This window comes from Bacillus rossius, chromosome 5 (assembly GCF_032445375.1).
Source record: "Bacillus rossius redtenbacheri isolate Brsri chromosome 5, Brsri_v3, whole genome shotgun sequence".
Taxonomy (NCBI): Eukaryota; Metazoa; Arthropoda; class Insecta; order Phasmatodea; family Bacillidae; genus Bacillus; species Bacillus rossius.
Window position 1 is genome coordinate 49,000,416 of NC_086333.1, and position 24,758 is coordinate 49,025,173.

The 24,758-nt window shown below is 35.9% G+C and overlaps 1 protein-coding gene across 5 annotated transcripts in view; it reads left to right on the plus strand.

The window, feature by feature from the left end:
- Positions 1-24,758, plus strand: part of LOC134531780 (centrosomal protein of 290 kDa-like) — a 140,435-nt gene that overhangs the window by 83,717 nt on the left and 31,960 nt on the right. For all 5 annotated transcript variants that reach the window (XM_063367689.1, XM_063367687.1, XM_063367688.1 and 2 more), the window contains exons 21-29: positions 1,987-2,157; positions 2,911-3,010; positions 3,864-4,042; positions 7,343-7,508; positions 8,796-8,976; positions 15,148-15,400; positions 17,750-17,911; positions 22,678-22,794; positions 23,965-24,189. In XM_063367689.1, coding sequence (XP_063223759.1) covers positions 1,987-2,157; positions 2,911-3,010; positions 3,864-4,042; positions 7,343-7,508; positions 8,796-8,976; positions 15,148-15,400; positions 17,750-17,911; positions 22,678-22,794; positions 23,965-24,189 — 1,554 coding nt within the window. The remainder of the gene's footprint in view (positions 1-1,986; positions 2,158-2,910; positions 3,011-3,863; positions 4,043-7,342; positions 7,509-8,795; positions 8,977-15,147; positions 15,401-17,749; positions 17,912-22,677; positions 22,795-23,964; positions 24,190-24,758) is intronic.

The window sequence follows — 24,758 nt, forward strand, 5'->3', positions numbered from 1 at the left end:
TTGATCGCCACCACGAATTCGGCTACTGATTCTCCACTTTTCTGTACCCTGCTATAAAACGCATAACGCTCAGCCACCACAATCTTCCTTGGTGTGTAGTGTTCCACCAACACCTTAATCAACTCGTCGTATGACTTTGTATCTACTCCTTCTGGCGACACTAAATCGCTTAACACCGACAATATTTTTGGCCCGATCACCGTAATTAACACTGAAACCTTGTTCTCTTCCTTAATCTGGTTTGCCTTGAAGTAATGCTTTAACCTCAAAGCATATGATGCGATCGCTTCCTCTTGTGGGCTAAACTCTCCTACTCTTCCAATCGCCGCCATTCCCTTAACCACTTCGATTTACTTGTATTAATTTTGTTACTAGCATCCCGTACTCGTCGCCAGTGTAATACTACCGCGTATTATTAACATAATACTTTATTAAGCACATAATTGCAGTACACGTGGCCGTGCCACCATTACATAGCACAAAACCTCGTACATACATAACAACACCAGTGTTGCCAACAGTAGCACCCTAAAGTCCGGTCACCACAATTAGCACATTGTTAGTTTACTGTATTTGCATGTTAGTAGCACCTCATTTACAGTACCTATTAAAACATACATTTTTTTACAGGAATATTTATATTTATACTATTGCTAAGCTGCTACCAACCTTTATGTGTGGGAATCTGCTCTTAGGTATCAAAATTTAGTTAGTGGACATTTATTTATTCACAGGGAATTTTTTCAGTGTCTGGATTTCATTATCAGTTTGCAATTATGATTTTTGTAAGACCAATATTTCTCATTTCATACATTTGAGTGAAGGTCAGGTGATAGATGCACAGAAACCTTTTTGTTCTCAGTTTTTCAGTACAGTATATAACAAGCAGAGCAAGATAATACCAAGTTCCCTGCACTAAGCAAAGTCAGCAGCAGTCTCAGATAAATATCAAATTGGTTTGGGTTGTCCCAATACACATGGTCAAAGTTCGGACCACTTTCTAGCGTGTTTAAACCTTCAACATGTACTGCAAAATCAGTGACGAGATTAGCACGAATGTCGATTTTTTATAATCTTCATCTTTGTACATGCGACTTTCTGGATAGTTATTTGCGGAAATGTGCATGAGTTAACTCTAAAAGATTTTTGTACACTTGTAAATCCTCTTGAGAATAGTCTTTAGGTTCCTGGCATAAAAATAATTTGTTCAGACCTTGAGTTCCATGTGCTTTTTAATTGTCTACACATATGATACAATTTGTTAAAAAAGTTTATTTATTTAGCTTGAGGAAGAACTTATTATGTATTCTGTTCACTCAAAGGTTGTGTCATTATTCCAACTCGTGAAAGATCTCATGTTTTGGGGAAGCTGAGTTGGAAACCCACCCATCCAAGCATCCTGATTTAGTTTTTTGTATTTGTCCAAAATCACTCCAAGCAAATGTTTGGAATTGTTTTTTTTTTGTACCATAGACCATGTCTGATTCCTTCTCAGACTTCTCTGATTTGTATTGTAAGTATTCTTGTAAGATGTCCTTGTGGACAAGACATGTTGTTCTCAATATTAATTATGTCTTCAAGTGACTGTTCATAAGTGTAATAGAGGTTAAGTGGGGTGACTGAACAAAACTATAGATAGGTTCTTTAAATGATTCATGAAATGGGGAATTTTGATTTAATACAATTTCTTGGATATATTGATATACTATTGCAGTTTTGCATGGTTTGTCATGGGAAAAATTCATAAATGCAAAATAAGAAATAAAAAATGAAAAATTAACTCTCAGAAAACAAGCCTAAATCAGCTGATGTCAAACAGATATACCACTACTGAACCTAAGCAGGTAAATGGGTTAAATTTTAATTTTTCATTTCTTATTTTGTATTTATGAATTTTTCCCATGAGTGTACGTCCAAGAAATTGTATTGAACGAGACTATAGAGTATAGCGTGTGTTCTATCATTTTATTTTACTACTTTTTCCAGTTGTGTGAGAAACAGTATTCTGAATGGTTGCAAGCTGAGGTTGAGACGCTGCAGAGCAACAAGTGTGAGTTGGAACGCGCTCTGCAAGAAGCTAAAGAGAAACTACATCTTAATGAAGCCCTGGTGTCTGTGGGTCAAGAAACAGTAACTAAAGATACCCATGATGATCAGGTAGTATATTCCAGACATTATAGGTATTAACTGCATCATTATTTATTAAGTCAGTGGTCATTCACATAAATTCTGTTTTAATAGTACTAAACTAAAACATTAATAAGTTTTACCATATTAAATATACATAATGGGCATTGACTAGCTGAATACCAACAGTTTACCATTGATGGTGATAATGTTTTCCTATGTTTGCATGATTCTACGTGAGCACTGAGTTGGTATCCAAGTGTTTAGGAACCTACTTTAATCTTAAGAGTCAACGTAACTTTTCATCTTTGTGCATAACTGTATATGTGGTAATGTTTTCTTAAAATTCACTAACTTTATGAAATATAATTTAGGGAATGAATTTTCTTTTAAAAATTTATTGGTCAGTATTTTTAAGGGGAGTTAAAAATATACTCTTTAGTATTTAAATTTTTCTTTCTTTTTAAACCCTGATCATATTTCATTAATTTTTTTATTAGTTTTTAAATAGTAAACATGATGAATTTTTGTAGTCTTAGCTTTCCTGTCTTCACTTTTACATCTTGTGGTCCATCTTTTTGACCTCATGACCCTGGGTCCAGCTGTCGAGAGGGTCATGATTATTATTAACATGTCATTGTCATGCTCACATGAAAGTATTCATGGGTTTTATCATAATATGATTAGAATTAATGAGAACATTGAGTTGGCATACTAGTTGTTCGGAGCCCAGCTATGGGAAGACAGTCAACAGTGCAATTATTAAAATTCTGTTTGTTGTAGATTGTGATGCTGTCGAAGAAACTGGCCGCTCTCGAGGTGCAGCTAACTCATGAAAAACAGAAAGCAGATCATGCTGAAAAAATGTTCTCAATTTTGAAAGGTACCTAATCAATCAAACTGTACATTGTTCATATCTATAACCTATATATATAAAATAGGATGTTGGTTTGTATGTACGTATGACGTTGATAAACTCCGACACCGTTTGACCGATCGCCATGAAATTTGGCACATCTAAGTGTTTTTCCATGAAGAAGGTTTTTATGCTAGACATTTTTTTGTAATATGGCGCTGTGCATAAACTTCTACTCCATTCAATCAATCTCCACGAAAATTGGTATCGTAGATATTTGAACACAGAGAATATTTTCACTGTATCCGTTTTGCTATAACTCGCCACTAGATGAGGCTGCAGCGCATCAACATCTAAATCGTTCAACCGATCGCCATGGGTATACAGAAAATCATAGGTCACAGACATACAAACAACAGTTGTGTGTCATTTCTCGATGTCCACCACACTGTCATATAGCGCTATCCATTTTGTTTTAACTTACGAACAATATATCACCCTGTGTTCAGCCCGGGTAATTCCGGGTACTGGAGCTATGAAAATTGATATATTGTGATTTTCACTGTCCTTAATCCTTAATAACAACAAATAGTGATTGTGACTGTGATTGGTGAGCGAGTTAAAAATGAAATACCATTTAAAACATTTTATAGGTTCTAGATTACAAAAAAACCATCCATTTTAAATATATAGAGGTAAATAAATAAATCAATGCAGGACATTGTCTGCCGGGTTATGCTAGTAATATTATAAAGAACAGATCTTGCAAGATATTTTATCGTAAAATAGTTTATGCATTGTACTTTTGTGGTTGTCTGTATATATGCCCAACAATATTTCTCTTTTTGGTTAGTGTTTTTAAATGATGGTGTGTGTTCAGAGCAGATAACTCAGCTTGAAGAACGAAACACGTACCTGGAGTCTAGCAATGCTGACCTTGTGAAGGAGACTGCATCTTTACAACAAGCAAAAGAACTGCAGAATAGCCTCTCAGTAACCATGGATCTCTCTGAAATTCATCAAGTCAAAGAAAAATGTACTGAGCTAGAAAAAGAATTGGTAAGTAATTGCTTATTATGTTCAAAATAAAGTTTCCATGCATACCGTAATATAATTAGAAATTAGTTGAAAATTTTGTTCTGCAATAGTGATGGAGTGGAGAAAGCTCTCTGCTGAAATATTTGTCGTGTATTTCTATCATAATTATAGAATTAACAAAAATTTCTAATTATATTTTACGTACAGTCTATGTTTTGGCAGTACCTACAGCACTATATATAATGTTTTTATCATATCCGTTAGCGTCTTTAGCATCTTGCTTAGTTTTTCTATAACATCTAGCAATGTACCAATACAGCTCAATCCAATGGAAAAATGGCTTCAAATGTGCATTTTACATCAAAAGCAGCTCAAACCAAACTTTCATTTTAACTTATTTTTATTTAATCTCCGTTTTGGAGGAGCAAAGTTCCTTATACTGATTTTAAACTTTTTATGAGATATAGATTAATACTATTTTTCATCATGCTAAACTGCATAATAAATTTGCTAAAAATGATGTTACACATAAATGAATACCAACAGTTTTCTCCATTGAACAGGAAAAGGAGATTGTGGACCATCTTTTGCTTCTGGAAAACCACATTTTTGGGTTAATGATTAACGATGTGCTGCGTTTAGCTTACCAAATTGCAGAACACAACAAAATCCCTCATTCCTTTAACAGAGAAAAAGAGATGGCAAGTAAGCATTGGTTCTATACTTTTAAGAAAAGACACCCAGAAATCAGTCTTCGTCAACTTAATAGAGTAAAAAGGTTTAATCATGAGAATGTGTCTAGTTTTTACTATTTACTTCAGAAGATTGTATGATAATTCAATCCAGGCCAGCAACACATCTTCAATGTATACGAGACAGATAAAAAAAAAGCTCACAAAGTTGTGGGATTAAAAGGTAAAAATAAATTGGATCAGTGACAAGTGGTGAGCGTGGGATCAACACAACTACAGTATGCTGTGCCAGTGCAACTGGTCAATTTATTCCACCAATGTTGATTTTCAAAAGAACGAGACATTTTCCAGAATTAGCTAATGGCGCCCCGGCCTACAGCATTGTCACAATCTCGGACACTGGCTTCATTAATTCGGCTTAATTTGTGAAGCGGCTTAAGCATTTCATTGCCATTGTAAAGCCAACATAACAAAAAAGGTGTTGCTTCTGCCAGATGGGCATACGACCCACACAAAAAAAGCTTGAAGCGCTAACGCGGGCAAGAGAAAATGGCATAATTATTATTATGGTTCAAATTCCTGGGCACACCACACATAGCTAGCAAACTTTGGATGTGTCATTCTTTAAGCCATTTAGTACCTTTTACATAGGTACAAGGAGTAGAGAAATGGCTTCGGACAAAACCCGAAAAGCAAGTTACTCAATATATAATTGCAAGATTGTTCGGAGAAGCTTACGAAAGAGCAATAAGCAATGTGTGAAATGGATTCCGCAGTGCTGGAGTTTGGCCAGTAGACAAAAACGTGTTCCCATCACACCTGTGTGAAGCAGCAGATGCCCTTAATGAAAATCAAAGTGAATTGAAAGATGAATTGATTCCACCGACTCCAAGTTCTGCGAAAGAAAAAGAAAATGATGAAAATCAACTGCACAATACCTGGGAATCCCAGCCCACCACGTCAACTAAAGAATTTACAAAATCACTGACAATTTTGTCAACTGTTCCGGAGAATAAAGCAAGAAAAGAAGAGCTGTACAAAAAGTTGCACATCATCCCTGTATAAACTATCTTCACAAGAAAATATGCAACAAAAAGGAAAAGCTGACAAAGAAAAAAAAACTTAAACAAAAGGTAGTGAAGAAGACTTTGGAATGAAAAAGGTCAATTTTCAGCAGTTGAAATGATTACGATGATGTAATCTAACTAAGTGACGATGATGAAGATGAATATGATGAAAATGTGTGCGCTTTGTGCGGTAAGCTCTACTTCGAAAAAGTGGACTGCAATGCATGTGGTGCAATAGATGGCTACATGATACCTGCACCACAATCCCTGACATATGTGATGATTTCGTTAATTAATTTTATTATTATCCTCTTCAGTAGAGTTATTCTAGTAGATTATTTGATAGTTTTGAGTTTCTAATGACTTTAAATATATTATAAAGCTTGAGATATTGTGTTCAAGTTGATTAAGTAATATTTCCAAAGACTTCCTAAAGTAATATTGTTCTTTTTAAAAGACTGATTACATTTAAAGAATACATATAAATGATAATGATCCTAAACTGTGTGTATTTTTTGTTAATTATATATATATTTTTTTCCTTCAGATTTAGTAAAATTTAGGGCCCTGGCGGTCTAATTTAAGATGCCGGTTGCGTTAATGGGACCGAATGACAACCTTACGTAAATAATTTTTTTTTACTAGTTCCAACTATGCTATAATATTAACAGATTGATATTATCTACCTACTGAATCAAGATATATTATGAGTCGTGTTTCATTTTTATAGCTTGACGGGATTCGGTGATATGTGCCATTATGTAAAAAGTGGTCCAATATATATTACTCTCCCCTACAACATAATTCTTTCCCCAATTTCAATTAATTAATTATTTATTGTTCCTTGCAAACTGGAAACTAAAAATGACTTTCCAAATTATATTTTTTTATGAACACAGTTCAAATTTTACTACAACACATTTTATGCATCCAAAAAATTAAATTTAATAAAACTATGGGGATATAAAAACCCAAAGCACACCAAAAAAATCTTGAACAAAAGTTCTTTAAACAACTTGTAACCCATGTAAATAAATAAAATTCCCTAACAGTGAGAGGTTTTTCGCATCTGTAAAATTTCTGAAAATGGATTGAGCTGGCGTTGATGTTTAAATGCCTCACATCCAGAATAACTAGAAGCCAACTAACAACACCCCAGGAAAACAAATTTTAAAAAAAATCAGGTGCGACCTAAACATAAAGGTGAAATGTGGCGGTGGCAAATGAACACATGACATTGACTTGATTATCACACATTTGTGGATTATAGCTTGGCACCATGAAAAAAAAAAGTCTCCGATTACAAGTCCACAGTGGTAGAGTGGTCCGATCACTCGTGCATCAAACGAAGGTGATCGAAGTTTTAATTTTCCTTGCAAGGTTGATCTCAGGTTTTTTTTTGCAGTTGCGATACGTGGCAGGCGTCACCGCAAGCCAGTGGGGTTTTCTCGGGGTTCTTTTGTTTGCCCAACTCTTTTATTCTGTCACTGCTCCTTTCCGATCTCGTCCCGTGAGGACCCCGACGTGGACGAGGGGTCAAACCCGGACTGGTGTTCTCGCAGCTGGTGCTGCGTCAGGAGAGCGACCGCCGGCGGGAAGTAGCGGACGTCGCCCGGCGACAGGTGCGGGCCCTGGAGCTCGGCCAGGCCGGTCGACAACTGCAGCTGGAGTTCGCCAGGAGGCAGGTGCTGGACCTGCAGTCGGCCAGCGACGACAAGATGACCATAGGTCGGTGCACCACACCCCCTCGCCCCTTGACCTCCGGTCCCACCACATCCTCTTTCTGTTGCACCGTCGTGCTGAGCGGAGGTCACTGGGACCCTTCGAGGGGAACTGCTGCTCCGGTCGGTTCATGGCAACGATGTTGGATCGACACTGCACAGGCAAACGCGTGGCCGGAAGTTTTTACGGACTTTACCACAGGTTAATTCGATCGGACGTAAATGTTAGAGCTCATAATTTCCAAAATTTTATATCGTACATGTACATGTTTAAAGAATTATACTTATTCTAGTGTTACTACCTTTTCTCATGAGAAAAAAACAAACCTTTTCTCGTGCAAAGAATCCTAATTTTATTTCATTTTAGTTAAATGCTTCGATAAGGCTTTTTATTTCATCAGGATTACATTTTATATTAAATAGAAGAATTTTTGTAGTCACAACCTATACATACATATTTCAGACTGCTTCTTATTGCAATAACTTTTAAATACCGGTATATGATTTCAGTCGTTATTAGAATTTTAAAAATTATGCAACGGCTATGTGTGCTGCTATCTTGTGGCGACCGCATCAATCATTTGCTCTCCGTGTCATAATCAATTGTAGCGACTTCGTATCGTTCCAGCCCACCAATAGTACTCTGCTGCTGCCTGTTGTCGTGGATTGAAAATGTAAGAACTTCGGTTCATGTGATTGAAGATCAGTCCCAGTATGTGTTGGCGCAATGTTTAGAAGAATGATCCTTAGATCATTTTTGGGCTAAGATCATTGGACCACAGATCGAAGAGCAGAATGGTGCAACTGGCCGTTAGAGACATACAGACTCTTTAAGCACTGTCAATAGTCACCTGGCAGTAAGTGTGCAAGATATCACTTCTTTCAGTTCAAGTTAAATTTTAATACAAATCACGTAATATTCTTAAATATGAATATTGTATTTGCATATCCAGAGTGGAGAGTAATTTATTAACATGTTTAATGATACTAAATCATAATTCATATTTTAACAAATACTTTTACATGCTTGTTTTTAATATCTTAGTTTTGGTTATCCACACTCAGCAATGCTTAGCCTTCAGTTATCACTGATTCTATTACATTCAGTGGTTTTGATTTTAAAAATTGTAAAACAACCGAAATAACTAAACTCAAAGGAAATATGCATAAGTCTTTTAACTCTAATTTCCTGTGTATATATAAGTTTTCATTGTGACACTCAGCTTAGGCTCAAACAGTTCCATATTGTTGAGTCTCACAACTGTTCAATAGAAAGATGTGTGTGTGTGTTTAGGGAGACTTGGCCATGAAGTGCTGACAGCAAAACTTGCAGAGATGGCCGCCTCCAAGAAAGCAGAGCACCTTAAGAGTGAGGTCATTCATCTAAAAACTGTCATCATGAAAAAAGAAGGCCTATTAGATGAGAAGGAGAAAGAAGTTTCCCAGCTAAGAATTAAGCTCATCAGCTGTTGCAGGTGAGATGACATGTATTTTAGTGATAGAAATTTCAAGTGTCAATTCCAAGATTTTTATATACAACAAGATTTGGCTTAACTGTGTTAGGGAGCCACGGTGGTTGAACGTGCAGTATTCTGGTTTAATTCCTGGCACCCAAATTTTTTTCAAGTGGGAAACATGGCAGGGCATTTCATTAGCTGGTGGGTTTTATCTTTTTGCTCCCATTTTCTTTGCTTGTTTATTCCATCAACACTCCGTTAGAATCTTGTCACCGTTTATCATCTCTAATGGCCTCAGTGTCGACGAAACGTTGAGCTCAATCCATTTGCATGGGTTGTGAAAATGTACTTGAGCACCATTTAGTAATTTGTGGGATAAAATGTGATTTCCAAAAAAAAAAACTATTGGGATGGAAGAAATTATAATTTAGGGTTGACCTGTCAAATTCACAAGACATCACAATCAGCAAAGCCAACAGTTTTATGGGAAATCAGTACAGTAGACTCCCGATTATCCAGCGGCAGGTTATCCAGTTTGCGGAGTAACCTTGCCATATTTCACTTTCATAAACCATAAAAACAAAAATAATTTTTGACTGTTTACCTGTGCTGCGTGCACAATGGCAACAGCCCTTGTGTAGCATTAAATACAGTGTAATGCTTTAATAATGAAACTAATTAAAAATGTAACGAATCAACAAACAATATATTTGGTTTTTTCCTAAGTAGCTATTGGCTTCCTTCATTGCACATTCCGATGACACCCAAGTGTCAGCAAATTTTTATATCATGCCATCCTGTACAAAAACTATATGTCAACAGCAGTTCTGGAAAGAAAAGCCAGAAGCTTTCAGACTAGTTTACCTTGTACCATTAGGATGCACTAGTGGCAAATGAGATGGTCACAAATCATGGCCATCATAGATATTAGTGGTGCACCGATATGACTTTACCGATTACCGATTCGATTACCGATTATGAGAGCAATAATCGGCAGATACCGATTCAGTTACTGATTATAATGAAGAAATTTTTTTAAGTGTAATAATGCACACATTTTTTATTCCCATGTGAATTTAATAACAAGATTAGGTAAAATCGAGAATACAGTTATAATAACAGTATAAATATATATAAAATACACTATTAAGTCATTGCAAAGTGTAAATTAAATTCTATTTATATTTGTTATTGTAAACAACTTGAACTACAGTCTAATAATTGTAATTTACAATGGGTAAGTTTTTGTTGCGGAAAACTAACATTATTATTGACTATCACATAAGGTTGCATCAAGAAATTACCGTTTAAAAATGTAAACATGCTGCTTTATTTTGTTCACTTGAGTTTATAGAAAATGTTTCCACACTTTACTTTTTTTCTCCCTACTCGCCATCTCACTATAATTATATAAAAATGACTAAAAACCAATTCTAGCACATGTGATTTTATTTATGTTAACTGAATATATAAAATTATAAATACTTTTTCACTTTTCACGTCATACAAATAACCAACGGATAATGTTACCAAAGACGCCCATAACGAGTTTGTAAAATACAGTGATAAAAACTAGAAGGTATCGGGACCACGATTTTGTACCGCTACTACGACTCGAAAAGATCGATTGTCAAAAAATCCACTGCAACTGTTTGTGGTATTTTGATTGCGTGCCATCTATTTTACGTCTCTGGCTATAGGTAATGTACAAGGCCACTAAACAAAAGACGAAACGTAAATAAACGTGTAGGAAAAATGTCTTTTTTATTGTTCGAGGCAATGAGATTTATTAAACTTAACGAAATATCTGTAATTATGATATGACGGAGTTAGATGAATTTTGTAATATATACAAATATTACCGTATTTCATCCTAAAATGTGTAACAAAATATTACACGGTAAAAACCTACTTAATTACACCAGGACGTTAATAATCGGCAAAGTAATCGTTAAGATAATCGCCGATTACGATTAATCGGTAAGTACCCTTAATCGCCGATTACGATTCATCGGTATCCGCATCGGTGCACCACTAATAGATATGTTTGGCAACTCCTTATCTTTTGCCTTTGTATGTCTCGTCAGCTTAGTGCAGCTCGTGGTGGCCTGCGAACGAATGGCACTATTAGTATTTCCCCCTTAACTAACATTACATTTTAAATGAGAGTTTCATATAAAATAAGATATAATTCCTAATTCTGTCTCAATTTTTTAAATTTTTGCTCCAGATCACTATTTTTTTATTCGTTTGGATGCTTGGTAAATGCGTAATTTGTAACGATGCCTTAAATTTTTTTCCTGAATTTGTTAATTAAGCATAAGGGATGATTTAAGAATATGTTTTAAAGTGTAGTCAAGTCAGGGGCATGGGGCGGTGGTCAAGCATATGGCCTGCCAATCTGCCAGTTCGGGTTCAATACCCACTAGTACTGTTTGTTTTTAAATTTTTTTTTATTTCTCATAATATTAAACTATTAATTACATTAATTAAATATATTTGAACCGTTAAATGTATGTATTTAAAATTAATGTATTCAATACAGTAAAGTTTACTGTAAATTAATTAATTAATTAATATATTTAAACAAAACTTTTTTTTAATGATACAGTTTTGTATTGTATTTACTGCAGAGCATGATTTGTGACTTTATTCAAACCCTCACACAATCATGTAATTGCCTGCCTTATTGCCTGCCTAATTGCCCGCCTAATTAACTGCCTAATTGCCTACCTAATTGCCTGCCTAATTGCCTGCCTAATTGTATGCCTTTAAACATATTTAAATTCTGTGATGAATAGTTAAATATTGTGGGAAATAAACTAAAAAAATACCGGTGGGTATCAAACCCAAGCTGGTGGATTCCTGAAACATCACTTCAACTTAACTAACAAATTGAGAAAAAAATTTAAGGTATTGGTACAGATTAGGGATTTACCAAGCACCCAAACAAATGAAAAATAGTAATCTGGGAAAAAATTTTCAAAAATTGAAATGGAATTGGGAATAATTTCATGTTTTAATGAAACTCTAACACAATGTTAATGATGAGTTCAACCACTACTAGCGCTGTTAGTTCGCAGGCCGCCACGAGCTTCACTAAGCCAACACAATGAAGGTAAGTGGCCAGACCTATCCATATGTCCGTGATCATGGCAGACACACATTTAGTAAACAAGAGTAGTTAACCACATTAACAAGTTAAATAATCTTTCTAATAATAGAAAGTATTAAGTTTATGAGTTTTAAATTCTTAATAGAAATGATATGTCTCCTATATCAATAACATTATTATTTGGTAACTAAGAAATGTTAGTAGTGCCTACATAGTTAAAAAAATGCTATGCCCAAACCTTATTATGTAAACAAAGCAGCACGTGAAATTTTTAATTTAATTTTAGGTTTTTTTAATTTCTAAATGTTATTCAACATTTATTTATATGTACTTGAAATGTATTTAGAGATATTAGTACTGTAATTTAATTTTAACAGGAGTAGCATCTTCATTAAATTGGTATTCAGCAATCTCACTTACCTATTTGGAAAACAAATTATTTTGATAAAAATACTCCCTTATGGAAAAAACTTATGTGACTAGCGCTGTTTTGATTAGAGCTCTGTTTTACTGGAATGAATTAGGGCATTACTTTGAGGGACAGTTGTTATGTACAGTGTTTTTCTAAATCAGTGATTCCCAAAAAGTGTTCCAGGGAACCCTGGGATCCTGTGGCAGGGTCACTGGGGTCCGTGAGTCAGGACGAATATTGTATAAAGCAGGCACAATTATTGTCAAATAACTTTCTTTGAAGGAGTTGGGGTTCCGCCAAAAGAAGTCAATCATAATAGGGTTCCCTGACTGAAAAAAAAAATTGGGAACCACTGGTCTAGATAATCAGGATAAAGAAATTTCAATCAATTTTTTTTTTTTTACATTGCTTTAACTGTGTTTTTGGTTATCTGTGAACCCCTTGCCAGTCATTACCCCAGATAATTTTCTCGCAACTTCATAAATGACAATTCAGGTACCGTTTTCATGGTATCCTCATTCTGGAAAGTCAGTGAAAAGCAAGAGATGTTGAAATTGGTATGTGAAATTTAATCCTGGAAAAACTGATAAAAATTCTCCAGTGATAGTAATTTGAGGGGAAAATGTCATGCTCCATTCTGCTATCACCCAGTCTGTGCAAGCCTTTTTTTTTTTCCAGATGGTGTTTTAGTGCACAGCCATACACATAAAGTGGCTTGCACAAGGTTCTGTTTAAATTTTAATTTTTGTTCGAAAAAAAAAATAATAAAGAATGTGGAACAAGAACTAGGCTATCTATGGGGATGGTGGAGGTTGGAGTTGATGTTTTGAATTTTGATCTGGGTGGAATTCAGAGAAAAGTCAGGAAAAACTTATAAAACATTTGTGTGCATACAAATGGTTTTCACGTTGACCCATTCATTCCCGTTTTCGTTATCTTGTGGGTTTTTCTTCCCGTATAGTTGAGAGTTTCATTAGGATTCAGGCTGGACCTCATTATCTGTGGGTTTTCTTCCCGTATAGTTGAGAGTTTCATTAGGATTCAGGCTGGACCTCATTATCTGTGGGTTTTCTTCCCATATAGTTGAGAGTTTCATTAGGATTCAGGCTGGACCTCATTATCTGTTGGTTTTCTTCCCGTATAGTTGAGAGTATCATTAGGATTCAGGCTGGACCTCATTATCTGTGGGTTTTCTTCCCGTATAGTTGAGAGTTTCATTAGGATTCAGGCTGGACCTCATTATCTGTGGGTTTTCTTCCTGTATAGTTGAGAGTTTCATTAGGATTCAGGCTGGACCTCATTATCTGTTGGTTTTCTTCCCGTATAGTTGAGAGTATCATTAGGATTCAGGCTGGACCTCATTATCTGTGGGTTTTCTTCCCGTATAGTTGAGAGTTTCATTAGGATTCAGGCTGGACCTCATTATCTGTGGGTTTTCTTCCTGTATAGTTGAGAGTTTCGTTAGGATTCAGGCTGGACCTAATTATCTGTGGGTTTTCTTCCCGTATAGTTGAGAGTTTCATTAGGTTTCAGGCTGGACCTCATTATCTGTGAGTTTTCTTCCTGTACAGTTGAGAGTTTCATTAGGATTCAGGCTGGACCTCATTATCTGTGGGTTTTCTTCCCGTATAGTTGAGAGTTTCATTAGGATTCAGGCTGGACCTCATTATCTGTTGGTTTTCTTCCTGTATGGTTGAGAGTTTCATTAGGATTCAGGCTGGACCTCATTATCTGTGGGTTTTCTTCCTGTATAGTTGAGAGTTTCGTTAGGATTCAGGCTGGACCTAATTATCTGTGGGTTTTCTTCCCGTATAGTTGAGAGTTTCATTAGGTTTCAGGCTGGACCTCATTATCTGTGAGTTTTCTTCCTGTACAGTTGAGAGTTTCATTAGGATTCAGGCTGGACCTCATTATCTGTGGGTTTTCTTCCCGTATAGTTGAGAGTTTCATTAGGATTCAGGCTGGACCTCATTATCTGTTGGTTTTCTTCCCGTATAGTTGAGAGTATCATTAGGATTCAGGCTGGACCTCATTATCTGTGGGTTTTCTTCCCGTATAGTTGAGAGTTTCATTAGGATTCAGGCTGGACCTCATTATCTGTGGGTTTTCTTCCTGTATAGTTGAGAGTTTCGTTAGGATTCAGGCTGGACCTAATTATCTGTGGGTTTTCTTCCCGTATAGTTGAGAGTTTCATTAGGTTTGAGGCTGGACCTCATTATCTGTGATTTTTCTTCCTGTATAGTTGAGAGTTTCATTAGGATTCAGGCTGGACTTCATTATCTGTGGGTTTTCTTCCCGTACAGTTGAGAGTTTCGTTAGGATTCAGGCTGGACCTAATTATCTGTGGGTTTTCTTCCCGTACAGTTGAGAGTTTCTTTAGGATTCAGGCTGGACCTCATTATCTGTGGGTTTTCTTCCCATATAGTTGAGAGTTTCGTTAGGATTCAGGCTGGATCTCACTATCTGTGGGTTTTCTTCCCGTACAGTTGAGAGTCTCGTTGGGATTCAGGCTGGACCTCATTATCTGTGGGTTTTCTTCCCGTATAGTTGAGAGTTTCATTAGGTTTGAGGCTGGACCTCATTATCTGTGGGTTTTCTTCCCGTACAGTTGAGAGTTTCGTTAGGATTCAGGCTGGACCCATTACGTTTGTGGCTGTGCCAGGTCGTTCCAGCAGCTGAGCCAAGGGTTCCGCCGGCAGAGCTGGGCGGCGGCGGCCTGGTCCGGCCGGGAGCAGCACTCCCGCCTGCTGCACCGCTGGCTGCGGGAGCAGCAGGGGCTGCGGGAGAGGGCAGCCCGGGCCGAGGAGCAGGCTCATGCCGCCGCCGCCAGAGAGCAGGAGCTGCGGCTGCGGCTCCAAGCCGCGGGGGAACCGTCGGTCGACGGGAGCCGCTCCACCACGGAGCCGCATCTCGCGGTCAGTCCGCCCGCCCCCCCCTGGCTCAACTTCCGGGCCCTGCACATTCACACTTCACGAACGAAAATACGCCAGAAACATAAAACCAATATTTTCAGCGTATTAACTTACATTTTATTTAGTCCTTTCTTTACCGGAGTTGTGTGTGGCTGTTTACATTGCAGTTTCAATGTGAGTTCAAAAAATAAAATAATTTGCGCATTTTAAAACTTTATATTTCTGCAGTTTTTTTGTGTGACTTATTAATGAATTGTTTTTTTTCTCATAAACCAAATCTCATCTCAAGAAATTTTTTTCAAAAATTTTTTTTAGTTATTTTATTTGAGATGCGACAGTAGTGTACCCACGGGACAGATCTCAATCCAGACTTTCTTTAATTATCATTCAATCATATCAATACTTTAATGAACAAATAAATTTAAATTTTAAAGCCAAATAGATAGAATCAGTACATATCAGTTTTATTTGTTAAAAAATATTTATCTATCGATTCAAAGCTGGTAATGGATATAGATCATAATGTTACAAACGCAAGAGACAAGGGCGCGACACGCGCTAGGTACCAAGGTGCATGGTGGTCCCTGCACGGCCACTGACGTCACACTAGCGTTGCTAGATCTCACCACCCCCTACACCCACTCCCTCTTTTAGTCGGTGCTGTTATCTATCCCTTAGTAGCCTGGGAATTCTGCGGGCATAGTGAGGCTGCCACGTGGAGTGGCACAAATAAGTGCTGCTGTTTTGATCCTTCGGGTGTCGGGTCAGCCTGGGAATACGCGACACGTCGCAACCACTCCAGTCATTTCCAGAAAGACGGCCACGGGTATAAAAGTGGCGATGCCAGCCTCCACGGGAGTTCAAACAGGCGAGTTGAGTGAAGTGCGAGTTCGGCAAGCGGAGGAACGCGAGCGACGGAACTGTGAGTTTGTGACTGAGTGGCATGAGACTATGTGTGAACATGTGCGAGGTAAGGGGCGAACCACTGTTGAGCCTAGCTCCATTGAGGATTGTGAACTGTGGACTGGACAGATGCTTAGTGATTTGTGAACAGACATTAAGTGTGGTGATTTAATTATTAATTTAAATATTAGTAGCATATAATACTGTATAAAATTAATTGGGATAGCCCTAACTAAGTTTACGAATAATTAATAGTAATAAAATAATAATTAAATTAGTAAGAATAAAACAATAGAATTCAAATATTCAAAATTAAAATTGGTGTTAGAAACTGTAGTTAGTTTTGAGTGTAGTAAGGTTGGTGTTAGTTTTGAGTAGAAGCTTAGGTTAGCTCATAGGTGAAATTATATTGTTGTAATAAGATAGTAGTGATAGTGATAGATCAATAGTGTTTGTGGACAAGGAAGATGGGTGTCGACAAACTTAAAAGTGTAATGGCTTTCTGGGCCAAGTTTAAAATTATATGAAGGAATTGAAGAATAAAATAGATAGAAACCAGGAGGAAATGAAGTGTGGCCAAGAGGAGATGAAGAGTGAATTAAGAAACAGCCCAAAAGAGATGAAAAGAAACAGAAAGAAATGAAGTAGATTGACGAAATCATTATCCAGTTGGAAGGTAAGTGCAGAGTTTGGAGCAGCATCTCGTACAACAAGAACAGCAACTTGTCAGACAGGAACAACAGCTAATTCAGCTTGAACAGGCAACTGAACGGCGTGTAAAAGCTTCGACCAAGGATCTTAAGGGCCTTCCAGAGGCCACTCAAGTTTCAAGTCTTCGTGGACAGCGTACAGAAGACAGTTCGAGGCGGCTGCAGAAGTAAATGTTTGGGGCAAGGAAGAAAAGGCTATGGCACTTATCTTGGCCCTGCAAGGATCTCCACTCGAGCTGTTACAGACCATAACAGTTCCAGACCAGAAAGACTATGGAGTACTAGTAGAAGCCCTAGAGCTGAGGTATGGCGACCAACACATGGGTGTATAGAACAGCCCTGAAGACTCATCAACAGCGATCTTCAGAAATTCAGGAATTCGAAGCTGATATTGAGCGACTTGTGCACCTCGTCTACCCAGAAGCATTAACAGAGTTCAGCCAGCAGCTAACCACCAGTGTCTTTATAGATGGACTCAGAGATGCAGAGGTTCAGCAAGCTCTTCATATGGCTCGCCAAATAAATACCCGCGATGCTCTTGTTCACGCCCTGGAAATCGAAGGGGCCTACATTGCCTCTAGAAACATGAGAATCAGGACGAGGCAAGCTGTGACAGAACCTTACCACAAAGTGAATGGGAGCTCAAGTACTAACGAAGAGATTATCCTCTGGTTATTAAGAATGTTGGAGTGGTGTAGTGCATAGTTGGACTCAGTGTGCTTGTTCTTGTGTGTTGCAGGAGCTGAGAAGCCAGAGGAAAGTCAAATTTTTGGAACTGCAGTTGAAGCAAATGGAGGAGAAGGCCAGCAAGCAGGAAGAGTACATATCAGTGGTGGAAAATGAGTTGGCAGATCTACAGAAGAACTGGGAACAAGCACAGCTTTTATGGCAGCAAACTCAAGTAAGAAACTGTTTTGTGTTGTCTTGCACTGCTGTTTGCAAGATGCATTATCACCATTCTTGTTTTTAGTTTACTTTCTGTTTGAGTTTTTAATTTAGAAATGTTAATATGTCTGATACTGATATTGATTCTTACCTCAATTTCCAGCTTGATAATTTTTCTGGAACAGTGGTTTACAAAGTTTTTGAGTTTAAGGTTAGTTACACAATATTTCATGTGTCATGGCTAAGGAAGTCAAGATATTGTCTAATGTGGTTTTAAATTAAAGTAAATAAATGAATAGTAAAAAGACTACATAGGATAGTTTTGACAAAATTCTCCATCTCAACACTATGTTGTACACTACTATGAACCAACAGAATGTGCTACATGACAATATTGTCTATGTTTATTTTCACACTTTAATCAACACTGTAGTGATATTTGGATGAAATAAAATTCTAATTGCCATTAAACAAGACATTTTAATAAACAACTTCAGCCACATCTAGATACATGCATTCCATGAATTAAAAAACATTGTAAATAACTACCAAGTACGATTTTCTACAAGTTGGAACATAATTTTTGGAATTTGCGTGTACATATAAATGCAACAGGGTGGCTACTATCTTAGTAGTATCAAATTCCAGTTTTTTTTTCAAGATTTTTCAAAATTATTTCATTTAATTTTCAGACTTAACCAAACTTAGTCCATAAAATTTTACATTGAAATTAATTACAAAATTCTATATTCATACTCAAATTATCGTAACATTTTCTTGTGAAAACAATTTGGTAACATTTACATGGTGCCTTGAAGATGAGAGCATAAATTGAAAGAATAGTTTTATTTAAAGTCAAACATAACAGGTTTATACATAGCAAAGTGTATCAATTGAATTAAACTTTTGACTGTCTAAATTTCCTGATACACTTTTTCTGACATCATATTTTAAAAACCACAGTATTTCATTGTATTTTGCTAATTTCTCACTTCACCATTTTTTTGTGTCCCTAATCATCTGTGTAGAAATATACACAATTTTTGGTATATAAATATCTGTGGTCAGGAATACACTATTTTTTGCCTAGTTTAACTGTACTTCCTTTGATTTTTATGAAAATATTTGTGTAAGAATGTTAAAGGAAAATCAGAAAGTTAAATTAACTAGTGAAGTCATGTTTTATCGCATAATTGTTGCACTCTCATAACCGTCACACCTATATTTTAGGGCGTCAAAATTTATATAAAAAAACCTCTTGCGTAAACATTGCATGATGTTTTTGGTCCCGCTATTAGATTCCGAGTGCTTTGTGTGGGTATTTTGCTGTATAAAACGATGTATTTTAAAGTAGTAATCTAATATTTATTCGGACATTACTAATTGCGTATTTAATTAATGGAAATTTGAAGTTGTCTGATGTATAAATTTTCTTTTAAAGACGTTTTTAAACGTTCTAACGTTTATCGTTCATTTGCGTCGCTGCGGTGTACTGCTTATAAAAATGTAACCAGCGCTAGTTGGCATCATTCATGTTTGGTTTTGTGTTGCTTCCCGTATAGAGCGCGCATACGTAGTCGAATATCAATACCTAGCCGATTGAATGCAACACGCGCTGTCTGTTGAGTGCCGTGTTAACTACATTTGATGGCCTGCACTCTTTCGTGGTAAATGTGTACTACGACGATAGTTTTGCGTTATTTCACGTTCACGTTCACATTCACATTTAAAGTTGAAGAAAGGTTTTTGTTGCATGACTTATTAATTTAAATTCTTTGGCGTGCTCTTTTATACTTCACGTTTTAAATAAACGTACTTTCAACGAACAGGTTTTGTTTGTATGAATAATTACCTAACAGAAAAAAATTCTCTTTCTCGCATAAACGTTGCACCCCTACTTTTCAAACTTGATTTTAGTATAAAATGTACAACGATTATGCGATAAAACACAGTAGTCTTGCACATTACAGTGTCGCTTAATAAATTATGCGGGACCCACTACGCAGATAGATGATCGAAACTCCTGGTTTTGGCACTCTTAACACAACATTTGCCAACATATGTTAGATTTTAAATAAACATAAAAATGGGAATTGGTTTTACTTCTAGTCCCCATCTAATCTACTGACATCACTTCTGGGAATACATACATCAGTCCACATTAGCTGACTTGTAAAACAATAAACAATCAATGTAAAGAATATACAGTAATAAATGTGGTGTATTTTTTTATACACAACAAAATACTGTTATCTTTTCAGGAAGTAGTCTTATTTTACTATTATGCAGGTAGATATGTACCAAATTTTATAGAATATTAAATAAATACTGCATTATATCTTGAAGTTAATTAATGTCTCTTTATTGGTAAAGATAATGATTTTTAATTAGCACATTATTTCAAGTTTCTTAAGATTATCATCTTTTTAGTTACTTACAGCAATTTATTTTAAGAATGTCAGCATTAATTTTAATCAACTAGTTTTTACATCTAATGTACCTTAATCAGTGGCGTCTCGTCAGGGCAAGCAAGGCAAGCAGTGCTTGCCCAGGCAGTTTGCAGACAATGTATTTTTTAAATAAATATTTTATTCAGAATAGTATTTTACTTTGGCTCGTGCAGTTAGGTGTAGTATTTTTTACATTATCTTCTTGGGACCCAATACTGTGCGCTGTGCGCTATAAGAAAAGAACTCGTCGACACACAAAACATGCTGTTTTAGAAGCGTTGCTAGGTTTAGAAGCGCTGGTAGGACCGCTTTCAGCAGGAAGGCTGCCGCAGTAGTTTCCTTTCGGAAGGGGGGTGGCATGGTACAAAGGTTCGAGGAGGGGATTGGCTGTAAAAACACGTGGTAGAAGCTACGAAGGTAGCGCTTTCTTGCCGAACTCAAGCGAACATGGCCGAAGCAGACGGTGGAATTCTTCCGCCGACTGCTTCGGCTATGTCCGCTAAAGTTCGGCAGGGCAGGTGGCGAGGTGGCGTTTCAGTCGGTGGTCGTCTCTCAGGGCGCGCGCATCTCTCTCGCGGGCTGTAGGCTGGGAGTTCCCTGCGTCCTATTGGGTAACCAAGGCTGGCAGTGCGTGAGGGATTTTTGGGCGTACAGGAGGCGGCCTAGCAGTGCCAACTGCTACCGACCGCGTCCCGCGGGTGGCGGATACGGGATCCTAGCTCGAGAGTTGCAATCTCGCTGGAGTGACTGTGAATAACCACGTACCAGCTAACAGAGTTTATGATCACGTATGAAGATAGTTTATTTTGTGTTGGTACAAAAAATACCAACATTTAATTTTTACTATTCTAGTACATTTTTATGAGCTTCTTCTCTTTATTTTAAGTACTTACTTTGCCATGTGTTGTCTGTTTATATATTTTGTACCAGATATCGATGATACTACACTCCCACTTAGTATATAAATAATGTAGAGTAGGTATTTTATTATCAGAATAATATATGCCAAACATTATTATTTTTCAAAAATAGTTTATAATTTTAAAAAAATGTCATTTTTTCTACCATGGAATAGTCAATTTTCAGTTAAGAAAACTACTTAAATAGCACCCTTTTGTACCTTTAAATCCATATTTTCCCGGGGGAGGGCCCCCGGACCCCCCCCCCCCTCCCCTCCACCGTGTTTTGGGGTGAACGGAGTTGTTGCTTTCCCTCATGTAAACCTCACGCCTCGCCACTGACCTTAATCATACAAATAACAAATTTGTTTTTTTTTGTCAAATTCTCATATGATAGTTCAAAAAGAGTGTGTTATGTGTCTTAGTTTACCATTTATTGGAAATTGGAATTGTCCTTAGTCTGAATAATTTACTAAATGTATGGTGAATTATAAACATGAGAATATTCTATATACATAATTTTAAGAATGCATATTATTTACTAATACAGCTATTATTTCATTATTTGTAGGCCTGTATGAATATTCAAAATTTCAAATACCCAAACAAATAGTTTAGTATTCATATTTTATTTTATTTCAAATAGTTATTCTTTGAAATAACAAATATTCAACTGCATTCAAAGTGTAGTGATGCTGTTCCATATTACCTTGAGTAATTATCAACATTGAATTTAACAGTCATTGATGAACAATATAAATGTGTGTATATCCAGTTTCATTTTACTAATGGGACCATTATAATTAGTCGTACTTTATTTCAACTTGTGATTAGCGAACAACAGAAAGGCTTTAGTTCAGATAGTAGATGGCCTGTATTCAATAATTATTTTATAATTTGAAAACAAGTATATAAAGATCATTTTGCAAACACTGCTTTTTAATAATTAAAAAAAAAAAATAAAAAAATCTGAAAACATTCTCCTTTAATATTTTTGTTGTAGTATTTATAATCATCAATATGAAATATTTATTGCCAATGCACAACAACATGTACAAGAATTAGTTAAAATATGACTTTCAAACCATCATAAAAATATTTAAAATATTCATCTACACTTGTGCTTTTCAAATTTGATATTCATATTCGAGAATATTTTTATATTGGTTGAATATAATTGGAACTAAAAACTGATATAAGCACAGACCTATTTATTGTGAATTTGTGTTGTGTTGAATGACGTTTCCAATATTTTTTTATTCAATGTTAGTGGAAAAAAACTTTCATTTTCTAATGATTTTTGTCCAAGCTCTGTTATAAAGTGATTGTGTTACAATTTCTAGTATTTTAGTTTTTCAGTTTCAATTGGTGTCCATCCATTATTTGGAAGCAGCTGTTTCACTGTGTCATAAATTAAACTGGTTTTATTACAGTTGTTAGAGTCACAAGAAAGAGCTGACGTAAAAATTACTTCGCAAGATATTGCATCAACTGATCATCTCAAAGGCACCAGCGAACCATCTAAAAGTGCCAGAGAAGAATTGCAGCAGGTACAATTCAAGGGAAAAAAAAACTTTAATTTTTAATTTTTTTAGTAAACATAGTTAATGTTTGGTTTCAAATTCTAAGGGTTTATAGTTTTTTACTTGTTTGTCTAGTGCTACTTGTAAATGACATGTAGAGTAGAAAAGTGTCTTGAGTTCAAGTAATTGATTTCAATAGTTTTTGATAGATGAATTTTTTATTTAGCCCTCTGAATTCTCTTCTCAAAGTATTTAGAATATTGAACAAAATGTTTGTTAACATAATATTGTTTTCATTGCTGAGCTTATTGTTTTTTATTTTAGTTCCATGGGTTTTGTATGTCATGCATGTTCCGTCATAGAACATATCTAGATAATTTTGAGGTATGAAATTTAGATGTCAGTCTAAAACTAATTATTCAAATATTAAAATTTGTAAAGGTAATATTAAATATACATATAGTTTATTTAGAAAATTGCAATTTAAAATATATATTAAAATCAAAATAATAGTTACTTATGTCATAAAAAATTAGTGAAAAAATTACAAAATGTTATTACTAATTAGTACATAACTTTATTTATTTGTAGGACGTAGTGATATTTCTTACAAAATATAATTTAGTTATGAACGATTCTGTTCAATGTAATCAGTTCAAACAATTTTAATGAAATTTGCCATTATTTTTCTTTTCTATGAGTATCTTGAATTTTTTAACTACCAGTAAATTCCTATTAAGAAATTTCTCAAGGTACTTACAAATTAGGACTTACTAACAGGAAAACTTCATTAAAATGGTAAAATTGTATGTATTAATAGGTCCAGTGCTATATTTTTTAAACTTATTATGCAGGAAATGTTTTTTAAGTGGGAGTTTCCTAAGATGCTGTTATTGTATTTAAATCAGATCAATAACATGAAAACCAATCTTTCTACTGAGTGTTAAAATTCAGGACAAATATTTCTGAACTTTGGTTTTCAATCAAATTTATCACTCCTTACTCTTGTAGAGAAAATGTTTTTAAAAGGAAAAATTTAAAGAAAAATTATTTAACTGTAGCAGTGTTTGTTTTCAGGGATAGTTAAATTATTTTGTAATGCCACTTTAGTGACCGATTGACAAAATGACATGTGGGTTTTAGTTAAGTTTTTATGTGGCTGGTTTTTCTTACTAACATGTTTTTTGTAATGTGCAGGCAATGTGCCTTGTAGGGAATCAGGTACAAAGCCTGCTGAAATATGAAGCAGAACTCATTCAACTGAAGGAGAAAGTCTTGTTATTGAGCAAGGAGGTGGAAGTGAAGGACAGTCTCCTCCAGAAAAAAGATGCAGCCATTCTTGACGTGCAAATTGAACCTGCCAAGCTACAGGATACTTGCGAGTCATCTTCTGAGCAGCCACATGATAAACTCGCTCTCAAGGTTTGTCTATTTCTCTATATTATTACTCAGTCAGGGTGGACAGTACATATCAGGAAAAACATATGTTAGAAAAGAGAATTGAAATGAACTGATTACACAAAGGCTCAGCCTGTACCAGAGAATGGTCCAGGGCCGAGTCAGCAGGACGACCGCCCAGGGTCCTACACCTGCACTTTTCAGTTTTATTTTCCTTGTTTATCTAGTTTTATGTGCAAAATTCAGACTAAAAAGAGGAAGAATTGAATTGAATCGGCATTGATTGGAATTGAGTTCACATGATTTCAAACATTTTATTGCTTCATATATTGACTCAGTTCCACCAAAATTTGATTGTTAGCATTTATAAAACTAACCAGCTTTTAATTCTTTTACAAAAAGAATATCACTATTTCTTAAGATCAATTAGCAAAACCAAAGTTGGGATGTAAGTTCCCTGTTGACGTAAAAAAGTTTTAAAAAGTTTTTTTTTTGGGGGGGTGAGGGGGGGGGGGAGCCCCTAAATCTCATTGTGTATTCCATACTCCCGAGGCCCCTCTAATAATATTTAAGCCCCCCCTCCCCAACACCTC